This window comes from Melanerpes formicivorus, unplaced genomic scaffold (genome assembly GCF_026170545.1).
Source record: "Melanerpes formicivorus ecotype bairdi unplaced genomic scaffold, bMelFor1.0.p_v2 SCAF_14, whole genome shotgun sequence".
Lineage (NCBI taxonomy): Eukaryota > Metazoa > Chordata > Aves > Piciformes > Picidae > Melanerpes > Melanerpes formicivorus.
Genome location: NW_027142366.1, coordinates 13,911,356 through 13,924,062, shown reverse-complemented (window position 1 = coordinate 13,924,062; position 12,707 = coordinate 13,911,356). Strand labels below are relative to the sequence as shown.

The 12,707-nt window shown below is 38.8% G+C and overlaps 1 protein-coding gene across 2 annotated transcripts in view; it reads right to left on the bottom strand.

The window, feature by feature from the left end:
* GRIN2A (glutamate ionotropic receptor NMDA type subunit 2A) overlaps positions 1–12,707 on the bottom strand; it is a 186,758-nt gene that overhangs the window by 50,929 nt on the left and 123,122 nt on the right. For both annotated transcript variants that reach the window (XM_068147145.1, XM_068147146.1), the window contains exons 9-10: positions 9,103–9,228; positions 6,361–6,590 (exon numbers count right to left, since the gene is read on the bottom strand). In XM_068147145.1, the coding sequence (XP_068003246.1) occupies positions 6,361–6,590; positions 9,103–9,228 (356 nt within the window). The remainder of the gene's footprint in view (positions 1–6,360; positions 6,591–9,102; positions 9,229–12,707) is intronic.

Sequence of the window (12,707 nt, the reverse complement as noted above, 5' to 3'; positions counted from 1 at the left end):
ATAGCTCAGGGCACACGCAGGATTCAGAGCTGGAAATCATTCAGATAAGCTCACATAACCTTTTGCTAACGGACCTGAAACATTTTTATGTGTCTTTTCATTACCTCACTTTAAACACCAAATGACAATTTAGGATTAAGTTAAAATGTCTCTTTAAGAAATAAATTTTAAAGGGCCATTCAAATTAGAGGAACCATTGGCTAATAAGGAAATTCAATTGAGCATTGATAAGGGCAGTCACCCATGAATTGCACAGTACAGTGCGCTCTCTTTTTGCTGTTGAAGTTAGAAGACCAATCTGTACACCCTGTGCTGCAAGAGCCAGCTAATAGTTACACAGTTGTTACCTCCCTTGGGCTACCTATGTAATACTGCTCTTTTTAAAGTTTGCTCTCCAGACACCAAGAATTCCCTAGTCCATTGCCACTTTGCAAAGAGAATACAGCTAGGCTTATACAAAAACTGGGAGTGTTTCTATTCCATCAACCCTTGACTGCAAAATTATTGCTGCAACAATATTTTCATGTTACAGAACTACAATTAAATGCTCCATTTTAACTAAGCATAATTTGACAAAGCAGAAAGGAATGAGCTCTATTTTCCCCTATTCATTTAGTTAACAGATGTCTTACTTTTCTCATTTTCCCTTTTCACAGTTTTACTGTTAAAATTATTACTTTGCTCCTACTTTACACATACTAATTGACCCATGCACTAAAATTACACTGTATACTACTCATGGTTCTTAGTCTGTATTTGTTATCTCCTTTTCTGCATTTATTATGCAGCACTGAAACAAACCCTGCTCTTAAATACACATCCAGAGATTCTACTGATACAGATGTAGCTTGCTATTAACTTCAGTTAAATATACAGATAATGAATGCCTGAAGTAGTGAGAGGACTTGCAATAGCTCCCTAATATCTGTATCAAATTTGCCAGTCAATAGAACAGAGGGAAGAGTGAGATTATGGGGAAGTGTTCTGGAAATTTAGAAATGGAGTTTGGTTCTGAATATTCTTATTTTTCAAGAACAATCATATGGGTTTGAGGCATTGGGAGGAATTTCCTCCTCAGGAATAGTTGAAGGAAACGAGGTGTCTTTCTCAAGTTGAACGTTCATGAAACACAAAAATATTACTGCAGAAGAACAGAAACTGACAAGAAAGATCAGTGCATTGAAAGATCACAGGGATAAAAAGTAGATTCCTACTTCCAAACACCATCCAGACACTGGAATTTCTGGGCACAAGACGCCCAACCAACAAATCCTAACAGTCACAACATAATCTGGTCGATGGTAGGATGAACATGAGCCTGCAGTGTGCCCAGGAAGCCAGAAGGGCCAATGGCATCCTGGCCTGGCATCAGGAACAGTGTGGCCAGCAGGAGCAGGGAGGTCATTCTGCCCCTGTACTCTGCACTGGTTGGGCAGCACCTTGAACTGTGTCCAGTTCTGGGCCCCTCAGTTTAGGAAAGATGTTGACTTGCTGGAACGAGTCCAGGGAAGGGCAACGAAGTTGGTGAGGGGTTTGGAACACAAGCCCTATGAGGAGAGGCTAAGGAAGCTGGGGTTGCTTAGCCTGGAGAGGAGGAGACTCAGGGGAGACCTTATTGCTCTCTACAACTACCTGAAGGGAGGTTATAGACAGGTGGATGTTGGTCTCTTTTCCCAGGCAGCCAGCACCAGAACAAGAGGACACAGTCTCAGGTTGTGCCAGGGGAGGTTTAGGCTGGATGTTAGGAAGAAAGTTCTATACAGAGAGAGTGATTGCCCATTGGAATGCGCTGCCTGGGGAGGTGGTGGAGTCACCATCATTGGAGGTGTTCAGGAGGAGACCTGATGGGGTGCTTCGTGCCATGGTTTAATTGATTAGGTGGGTTGGATTGGTTGATAGGTTGGACTTGATGATCTTGAAGGTCTCTTCCAACCTGGTCTATTCTATTCTATTCTATTCTATTCTATTCTATTCTATTCTATTCTATTCTATTCTATTCTATTCTATTCTTACCTACTACTACTAGTGCCTGCTCACAGGCCTCTTATAAAGAAGAAAAAAACAAAAACAGTTTAAAATATTTGTACTAAGAGTGTAGTCATATCTAAGGAGTACAAAGTCTCATAAACAACTTTAAACTTATATTCTGTGAACTGACATGTCCTGGAGAGGCACATAGGCTCTGCGATTGCAGCAAAGATCTATGTGGCAGGCATGAGACAAGAAAGAAAAAAGGATCAAGGCTCTGTATGAATTCATTTCCCCTGAAGCCCCATGATGGGAAATAAAATAGATCACATCTGCTAAGATACAATTTTCCTCCTAGACATTTTCTGAATTGATATATTTTTAAAGTCATTAATTAAATCCTTAAAATTGGACGCACAAGCCCCCTGCTTGAATCATAATTGTGGAGAGATCTATTACCCAGAAGGCTAACCAATTTGATCATGTTTCCCCATGCTCTGCCAGCTGCTAGAACTGTGGCACATGGCAACAACATTTTGTTTTATCTACATGCCTTAATAAAACTGACAATTTCATTAAGTCAGTAAAGTGATCTTTCACAACAGAAACACTGTTCAGAAACACTGACTTAATCTGAGGATGTGCATGCCTGCCTGGAAAGGCTGGCATTCAGAACAATTTTTTATTGTTGTTCTGGAGTAGAAAATATTAAATGATCTCCTTCTGCTAACATGGATTTTAAGAGGATTTATGGCTGGGTTGGAGAGATAGACAGACGCTCGTGTTTGAACTATCTCTTCTTTCCCCATGTGGAAACCCTTGACAATCTGATCTCTGGTCTTTGAAAAATATGCCAATTAATAATTCCATGATTTACTGTAGGCATCAGTTACTGCAACACAGTCAATGTTTATGCCAGAGAAGCCTCCAAAAAGCACTGTAAAGGACTAATATTGAATTGGAGAGATGGACTGGGGTAGGAGGGTCGCCCTAACTAACCCATCATCTGTACTACCTTTTGATGTCAGCCTGCTCTGTTTTCACAGGCATATTTCTAACTATAGAACTTTTGTCACTTTATTATACAGAAGGTTACGAGAATGCTCTGCATCTTGCAAAAAAAAAAATAAAAAATCAGGAAGCCATAAAAAGCATCATTAAGGCTTCCTAATAAGGCTGAAGAGAATCCCCTAGACTACGTGCACGTGGAGTAGTACTTGAAAAGTGACTGTGTGACAAAAGTGACAAAAGCTTTGCAAGAGAAATCTGTCCACTCCTATCTAATCTCTCTTAATACTCTTGTCTCTCATTACATGAAACATGTCTAAAAGGTATCAAAATTAACAAGTGCTGTGAATGCCAGCTTTGCTGGATACTTTTGGACTCATTTTCTGTACCTTTTTATAAACACAAAGCTTATCGAAATCTTATACACACACACACACCCCCCAATGTCAAAATATAATTTTCTGAATCACTGGAGTTTATGAACACCCACCTCTACTAACTCCAGTACAGGCTGTGCCATGTATTTCTGGGTGACACACTGATGACATGGAATTCAGAAATTCATTAGCAACATTATGAAGGTTGAGGAAATTATCAAGAGGTCTTAATGTGAAGAAGGGTGAATAGCACATTATCAGGTGCTCAGCAAACCTGATGAACCAGATGCTGGAGCGTAACACATTTCCTGAATAGGTAGATAGTGAATGCTGAGGGTCAGGGAAGGCTGCTCAGAGAGAGAAGAGTTTTTTCCTGGCTTTCTCTTCTCTACAGTCTACCACACGTGAAGCTGGATTGAGAAATCCCAGTATCTCCACCTGGGAATATTTGATTGCATTGATGATGTAGCATTGATGAAAGAGCTTTTCTCTTCAGTTGCGGCAGTAGGGGAAAAGGGAGAGGGGAAGATCAGAAAATTTATTTGCCTTCTAGCTATTACTTACTTAAAATTAATTTTACCCATACTTCTGTCCCTTCTCACTGACATTTGCCTATTATTATTTCACTTACAGCCAGGGTCAGAGTTCTCTGCTGAACAACAACAAAATGCTTGCAAAATCCTGCACTGTTCTCCTACTAATAACATTGCAGTAACAAGGCAAAGGGGGGAGAAAATTAATTTAACATGAATCAGATTGTATTCCCAAAGAATTATCCTTAATTATTTGATGGGGATTTTTTAAATCTAAGAAACCTCAAGACCTTGGAGAAGGCAAAATGCATGTTTGAAAAGGAGAACATTTTGAAAGACATCATCACTGCCCTGAACTTCTGGCTTGTTTAACGTAATCAGAGCAGGACTGCTCCCCTGATTTATCTCTGGATGCTTCAGGCAAAATTTGATGAACTGTAAAACAAAAACAAAGGTAACAGCAGATCAAATATCTGATCCACAGGCCACACAAAAACAGATGGGATTTTCTGGTTTTCTGTTTTCATTTTGGATTTTTTGCGGTATTAAAATACTACTTAGCAGAGAGATTAGGAAAATGGGGGGGCGGGGGGGGGGGAGAAGAGAGATGTTATTAGCCAAAAGCCACAGAAGAAACTCTGCCATTTTCCCAGCCCATAGTTGAGAGTGGCAATCAGCCAGCAAAGAGAGGAAGACAAGGGCGCACTGACAGACCTAAATGTGAGTGCTGTGCCAGGTGCTAGCCAAACCCTGCCAAAACACAGACATCCCAGGAAAACACTCTGATACTCTACTTTCTCACAAACAGGAGAAAGACATTTTCCAAATCTTTTTTCTTCTTCTTTTTTTTTTTTTGTTTTAATCCTCAAGAGAATACCTTTTATCTGTCTCTTACTAAGAACATTATCTTAAAATAGAGGTATATTTAACAGCCTTTACCTTCTTTCAAAGGTTTTGAGACAAACAACTTAGTGAAAAAACAAAACCATTATAATTTTTTGTTTCTTCTTATCTGTCTTTCCTCTAGCCATGCTTGCATTTCATGCTTTGATACTTCAGGCAATCAATCAAAGGCTAGTCACGAAAAGTAGTTAAAAAACAAACACAAGGCTATCTGAGCTGTTTGGCTTCTTTTGAAGCACAATTTCTTTTCTTTTCTTTCTTTTGAAAAATATCCCTTGTGAAGTTCTCCCCTGTGCTATACCCCATTTAAATATTACTTCTTAATGTCAATATTTAGTTTCATTTAAAAACAATTGGGTGCAAACTTGAAAACAGGATGCCCTTTGTGTGTTTTGTGCATATTCATCACAACCATAATTTGCAAATGAGCTTCAGGCCCTCTGTATAATACCATTGCTGCAAAGTAGTTACACAAATTAAATGAAATAGGGGCAGTTGCTAGGTTTCTAAGACTATTGGTTAAAATCCACAAGTACAAAGATCTGGGGAGTACACTTTCAGCAGAGGTTCAGACAAACATGAACAACATGAAAAATAAGCATGTTTATTGTTTGTCATTTTGTGTGAAACTTGAGCAGGGTTCCAGGGAACTACCAGTGTCTACTGCTCAAAGTGAAATTCTTAGAGAAGTTCTGGAATTAGGAAAGCATCTTCCACAAGCACAGCTAAAATCTCTACCTTATCCTATGTAATTTCCATCTCACTTCAGTGCGATAACATTAAAGTAGTGTAGTGGTGCGAGGTTTAATCTACCCGCACCAACATGTGCCTTTTCTTAAAGGCACAGCCTAACCTGTCACAAGCAGTCATGAGGTCTTGGGTGACAGGTTGGACTTGATGATCTTTGAGGTCTTTTCCAACCTTATTGATTCTATTCTATGATTCTGAAACCTCAGATTTTCATATGTGTTTCTTTTTCCCGGGCACTTTTAGCATTTTATACAAGGAAACCATTCAAACATCCACAGACAATGAGTATCCCTTGTATCATTGCTCTTTGCTTATTTGTTCTGGCACCACTTTGAATTTGGATTAATAGAACTTCCTTGCACACTACCTGGAAAGTAAAAAGACATTTTTCCAGGAGCATTAACTGGCTTCTGATATTTACTAGGTAGTTGCTGGGTTTATGAGTATTTTGTCAATTACTGTTCCACTTAGAGCTGTCCAAATAATTTAAGATATGCCTTTCCTGCATTCAGACTGACTTCTTCATTTTCAGTCTTTTGTCTATTGGTAAGAAATTCCTTTTAATCCAACAGAAATTGATTTCCAGCACAAAATAAAGATACTTCTTAATTAACATGCTTACTCTTAAAAAGGTAACTCCAAGACTTTGAAACTAGTCTGATGATTTACTGTTTCTAGTCTTAGGCTTGTTAGTAAAGGATTACCCTCAGACTGAAATTACTCAATTTTAGCTTATTATCTTTCCAGAGTTTTTAGCACAAAGCACAAATTTGCAGGATTATGAAGAATGGACGCTGACCTCTTCTGAGCTGAAGACTTACCTTTTTATCACTCAGTCCTGTCACCTGGTCAACAAATTCCTCTTGAATCATAAATGCAGCTAAGTTGGCAGTGTAGCTAGCCAGGAAAATGACAGCAAAGAAAGCCCAAACTGACACCATGATTTTACTTGTTGTCCCTTTAGGGTTTTGCACAGGCACAGAGTTGTTGAATACCAAACCCCAGAGTAACCACACCGCCTTTCCGATGGTAAAGGATGGTCCATGAGGATCTGTAATTGCAAAGAACAGTTATTTTAGCTGCAGCTAAATTAAACCTTGGCAAGATATCCCACACAATAACAACAACTTACTCACAATGACATAGTTAAAAATTATTTCAATATATACTATATACCCTATATACTATTCCCAATGGAATAGTAGGATTTACCATGGTACTTTATATTGTAATAACATTATAATCCATATGTGTAAAAAAAAAATCCTCAGCATCTATGTGACATTTAGTTCAAAAGTTTTAAAATGAAAATGGAAAGCACAGATCTGGAGAAGCAGCAAACTGGTGTATCTCTTGCAGTAAGGTATAGGCCACACTATTCTCCCTTTCAGTCTTCTGTGCCAGCTGACATGTAGAATAGAAAACTGTGGTTCTGTCTTAATGATCCCATTCTAGTACTTTTCTCAGCCAATTTATCTGAACTTCATGTAAAGATATTTATGGTCAATACCTGTGAATACATCACCTGCTTTTAAGCAGCTTTGATGATAAATCAGGAGCTACCCATATAGATATGTAACTTAGAGCAAACCAGACTGCCTGCCTCATGTGCTAGGAGTCAGTTCTGTGGCTTCAAATGTGCTGGCATTACAGGTAAAAACCTGTCCCAGCTAATCCCTTCTGTAATTTTTGTTATTCCAGTTTTCAGTCTTACATTCACAGCAAAGAAGTGGTCAGCACATTGGCAGAAGCGGATTAGCAATGCTATTATCCACTTCAAAGGCCCTGTTTGTAGACCCCCTGTGAGAATAAAGGGAAGTTTGTTCTTAACCAGCTCTGGGTAAGGACAGGGTAGTCATCACATATTGCTTTATCCTCAGTGGAGAGGAACAGGCCTCCTATGACTGTGATTCATTTGACCTTTTTACAAGCCCCTATTTTTCAATTAAATGGCAATTCATACAATAAGCTGAGATGAGACACCTGCAACATTACCCCCTGCCCTGCCCTTCTATGCAAGAAGATGCACATTACAAACTTGGATTCAGTTATTAATTCCATTTTAATTTATGTTAATACTTTAATTATTGTTAAAAGAATAAAAGCCAAAGCGGGTCTCATCAGTACATGCTCTCATTTCAGTAGAAATGCTCTCTAGTACAGTGCAAATTTGTCACAACGCAATCAAGCATGACATCTCCGATTATCCTCTTCCTATTCTGCAGCAGTGCTAAGAAGATAGAGTGCACTAAGATAAACACAATGGAGCTGACTTTTGGTTTATGAAAATACCTTCTAGAGCCATTTGAAACTGAGCTGGTACAGGGATGTGTATTGTGTATTTTCTAAGCTACAATTTTAAGGAAAGTATATGCCAAGAAAGCAGTGCAAAGTTCTGTGTATGCTACTGGAGATTGTATAACCATTGAGCTTTATCCTGCCAAAAATGCCTAGAGAAAGGAATAATCATCATAAAGAGTCTCATTTCTTTTAAACTTCCCATGTTATAAATGAACAGAAACTGGATGCATGGCAAGTTAGGAAGGTCTAGTACCATGAGATGCCTTTGCAGCCATAAGATGCATTTATAGCCACAAGTATACTAAATAATTCTGGCACATGAGGTGGTATAGAAAGGAACAGCCTAGACCCCAGTTCCCTAGTGTCTATACAGACCTTTGATTTTTCCTTTCCTAAACATAGTGTCTATTTTGGACAAAGGTTTCATATTTAACATGTAATTGAGATGATACAGTTATCTGAATATTATAATAACCCCATTTTTCAGGGAGCAAGCCAATTGTAATCTGGAAGGAACCACTTGTTTGTAATAGTCTCCAGAACTGTGTTCACCAAGCTGGAAGATCTCCTGTAAAATGAGGCAGGTATGATTTAGAAATTAACAGGCTGCACTCTCAACTGTAAGTAAAGAAATAAAAGGATGAGGTCACTGCAATACATGGAATCCTCATTCTCAGGTCAAAATGCTAATAATAGACAAGTGCAGCTTTCTCTGAGAAAGGCAAGCTGTGTATTACATGTGTTCTTCTGGTATGCTTACACAATCAAGTTTCTATAACCATGGTTTCTACACAGAAGGAAACAACATCCTTCTGTCATTGGCCCTATTTCAAGGCTGAGTTCAACATAATTTCTATAGGAACTACATGAAACATACCTCCTGTTTTTCCAGATTATCTACAAAATCACACACAGTTTAAATAATTCTCTCTGAAATAACCATGAGTTCATAAGAGTCAGGAGTCTGTAGAACTTATTCCAATCTTTTTTAAGCTGATATCCTACAACTGATGCAGCATACAACACAGAATCTGCCTGAATACCCTCTCTGATATCACTTACTCTCCTGTGTCTTTATCCCAGTGAATTAGAATACAAACATGAGCATACAAGGCCTCAAGAAATCCTACTTTAGATGAAAAACAAATATAGCTTTTACTGGTTTAATCCTATGATATGTTTATTTTACAAGATGGAGGGAAAGGGATGTGCAATACATGATTTTTTAATAGCTTCAGGGTTATGTAAAATGCAAAGCTTACCTCTCCCTTGGGCTAAGTTCCTGTTGTATCCTACAGGACTAAAGTACTCAAATATAAAGACAGCCATGGCCGACACAATGAGAAGCATCACAAACATCATCACCCAGACAGAAGCACTAAAAGGCTCTGCAGCAAAACAGACAAGAGAAACAGAAACAGTTCATTAAACCAGTGAAAGCACAAGAATTTTAATGTGTTTGGCCAGGCAAGCCCAGTAGCTTTGTTTAAATTAGCTTTTACCCATGAAAATGCTAGCAAATAGCTAAGTAGCAATAAAGAACTGCTGTTACTGTATACAGACAACATTAATAAAGTCAGAATCTTAACTGCAAGTTGCATTTCAAAAACAAACACTGCACACTTCTTTCACAAAGCCTTCACTGACAGTGGCAAATAACTGACTTGGCTTGCTGCTTATTCAGTCTACAATCAGGTAGCCTGTTTGCGTGTTCTATGTTACATGCATTTAACAACACAATGGTCCAACCATTATGCCTGTTTCTGCAGAGTAAAAGCAACTAAACAAATACTTTCAATGCAGTTGGTAATTCAATGAAGTAGACTTCTATCTCCCTTTCAAGCCAACAAAAAATGTTAGGGGAAAAAAAAATCATGCTTGCATTCTAACTACATCTTTTCATTTTTCCTCTGTGTTCACTTTCATCTACTTGCAATGAAGATGATGACTTTGCCAACTGCAAACATCCTTTTGAAAGTCTCATTCTCATATGAAAGCAAATTCTGAAATCAAAAGGTTTTTATGAGAAACAGCTTAGAAAGGAAAAATTAAAAGCACTTTCAAATACCAGCCTAAACACCAACTTTTTGAAAGGACTGGATATGGTAATAGGATGTGATAAGAGTTAAATATCACTTAATAATCAAACAATATCTGAAATAAATAGGGGCATAGATTTCCTGTTCCTATGCCTCAAAGAAAGAAGGCATTGACTTGATCTATAAACTTTCTCTCTCCTGAAAAGAGATAAATTTGTGTTTGAAGTCTCCCTTATTTTATTTGTTTAAATAAAGCAGAATCAAATCTCCCCAGAATCTTTAGACATTTTGGGTTTGGGATCTAGCATGCATGAATTTTAGTACAATATAAAAATGTTTTCATGTGGATAAAATTCTTATTTGAAGGAGACACCCATATCAGAACCAGAACACAGCAGATGAGGAAGAGGCAGACAGCCCATCAGTTATTTAGATCTATTGAACATAACCACTGAATGGAAAGTCTAGTTCAGACCCAGTCCTGTGTATTACTACACTCACAGTAACAAATCACAAAACCAGATCCTTGATGCACTGAATTCAAGTCATAGTTTTAAAAGATGATGTATTTCACAGATTTTTGCTTTAAATTCTTTTAAAACAATTATGTCAGATGAATCTATTCTTAGACATTCACTCAACTGAAACAAAATTAATCTGTGAATAAATTCAGTTATGTGCCTGATAGTATTTTGCATGGCAAAGCATTTTACTGCTATGCACGCCACAGGAAAACGCAGTCAGTTCCAGTAAAGTGGCAGTTTCATCTACATTTGAAAATCAGAACATACTTCTGAGAGCACAGACTTGATTTATTGGTGCAGTAAATCAGATTTCTTCACAAGTAATGCTATTCTACAGAGCTTTATAAGAAGTGGTTATTTTTACTTTTTGAATTCCACATAGATCCAACTAAACCAATAACATTAAATGCATTTTAGAAATCAAATAACTATGTTGTTGGGGGGAGGGGGGAAGAGAGAGAGAAGCAGCCTCTCTTGTGATGGCAGCTGCTAGCACATTTTTAGGAGGTAAACAGAGAACATAGCAAAAATTAACCATGTCTGCAGCATATTTAGTAAACATCCCAGTACTTATACTTCAAATGATGATTTCATAGTTTCATAGTTTCATTCAGGGTTGGAAGGGACCACAAGGATCATCTAGTTCCAACCCCCCTGCCATGGGCAGGGACACCCTACACTAGATCAGGCTGGACAGAGCCTCATCCAGCCTGGGCTTAAACACCTCCAGGGACAGGGCCTCGACCACCTCCCTGGACAACCCATTCCAGGGTTTCACCACTCTCATGGTGAAGAACCTCCTCCTCACATCTAGCCTGAATCTCCCCACCTCCAGCTTCATTCCATTCCCCCTAGTCCTATCACTACCTGAGATCCTGAGAAGTCCTTCCCCAGCCTTCCTGTAGGCCCCCTTCAGATACTGGAAGGCCACAATAAGGTCACCTCAGAGCCTTCTCTTCTCCAGACTGAACAGCCCCAACTCCTTCAGTCTGTCCTCACAGGAGAGGTGCTCCAGCCCTCTGATCATCCTTGTGGCCCTTCTCTGGACACGTTCCAGCACCTCCACATCCCTCTTGTAATAGGGGCTCCAGAACTGGACACAGTACTCCAGGTGGGGTCTCACCAGAGCTGAGCACATGGGGGCAATCACCTCCCTTGCCCTGATGGCCACACTTCTCCTGATGCAGCCCAGGATCTGATTGGCTTTGCGGGCTGCAAGTGCACACTGAGAGCTCATGTTGAGCTTTTTGTCCACCAGCACCCCCAAGTCTCTCTCCTCAGGGCTACTTTCCAGCCAGTCACTGCCCAGCCTGTATTTGTGCCTGGGATTGCCTCGACCCAGATGCAGGACCCTGCACTTGCTCTTTCATTTTCATCTATAGAAAAGCAATTTCAACATGCTGCAACTGCAATTTCTAAAAGGAATTACCTTTATAAATCAGCAACTTATAAAAATGAAAAGATAATATCTGGATATTGTCACCAAAAGTACAGGCTCTTATAATTTCATTTTTAAAAAATATTCTTCATTCATTAAACAAAAATAGCAACCACCAACAAAATCTTGTTAGGTGTTTGATTACACACTCTGCTATATTTATTTGCATTATCTCTATAATGTGCCTTTATGGAATGGGCATAAGAAATAAGCTCTGTGACTAAATGATTTGCCCACTTGTAGCTGATACTACACCAGCAATCCTGAGTGTAGCCTTGGTGGCTACAAGTGATGTCAGTGGAAGTGGAAAAAAACAACTTCTATTTAGCAATCTGAAAAGAAACCATACAATCAGTGATGCCAAAATGGCATGAGTGTTGACCTAGTGGTCCTGAACATATTAAATTGTTCTGTAAGATAGCTGGAAAAGACTAATTGTTTTAAATTTTTTTCACTTAAAATTATTTTAGTGTCACCAGCACTCTTTTCCTGTGCATCTTTCAAAATACTGCATCTAAATACACTGCTAGAAACATAAGAATATTCTAGGCACTTTAGAACCACTTCATGAGTCTTTTCAGCTTCAGGGAAACCCAGGCTAACTACCAAATACAGAGTGAGTGATAAGCACCAGAAGAGATGGAGAAGGAAATAATGAAAGCAGAAATGAACAGTTGAAGCAGGAAATAAGCAAGGAAAGAAGATCAAAGTTTTTGTTTCTTTATGTCCCATCTCCTTTTTTCACAGCCTTTAATTTCTTTGCTATATGCCCACTGTTAACTGCATCATCCTGCTGTTCAATTGCATCCACAGAGAAAATGCTCAGAAGCTCTCCAGTGCAGTGGTATGCAGTTCAGAAGCCAGGG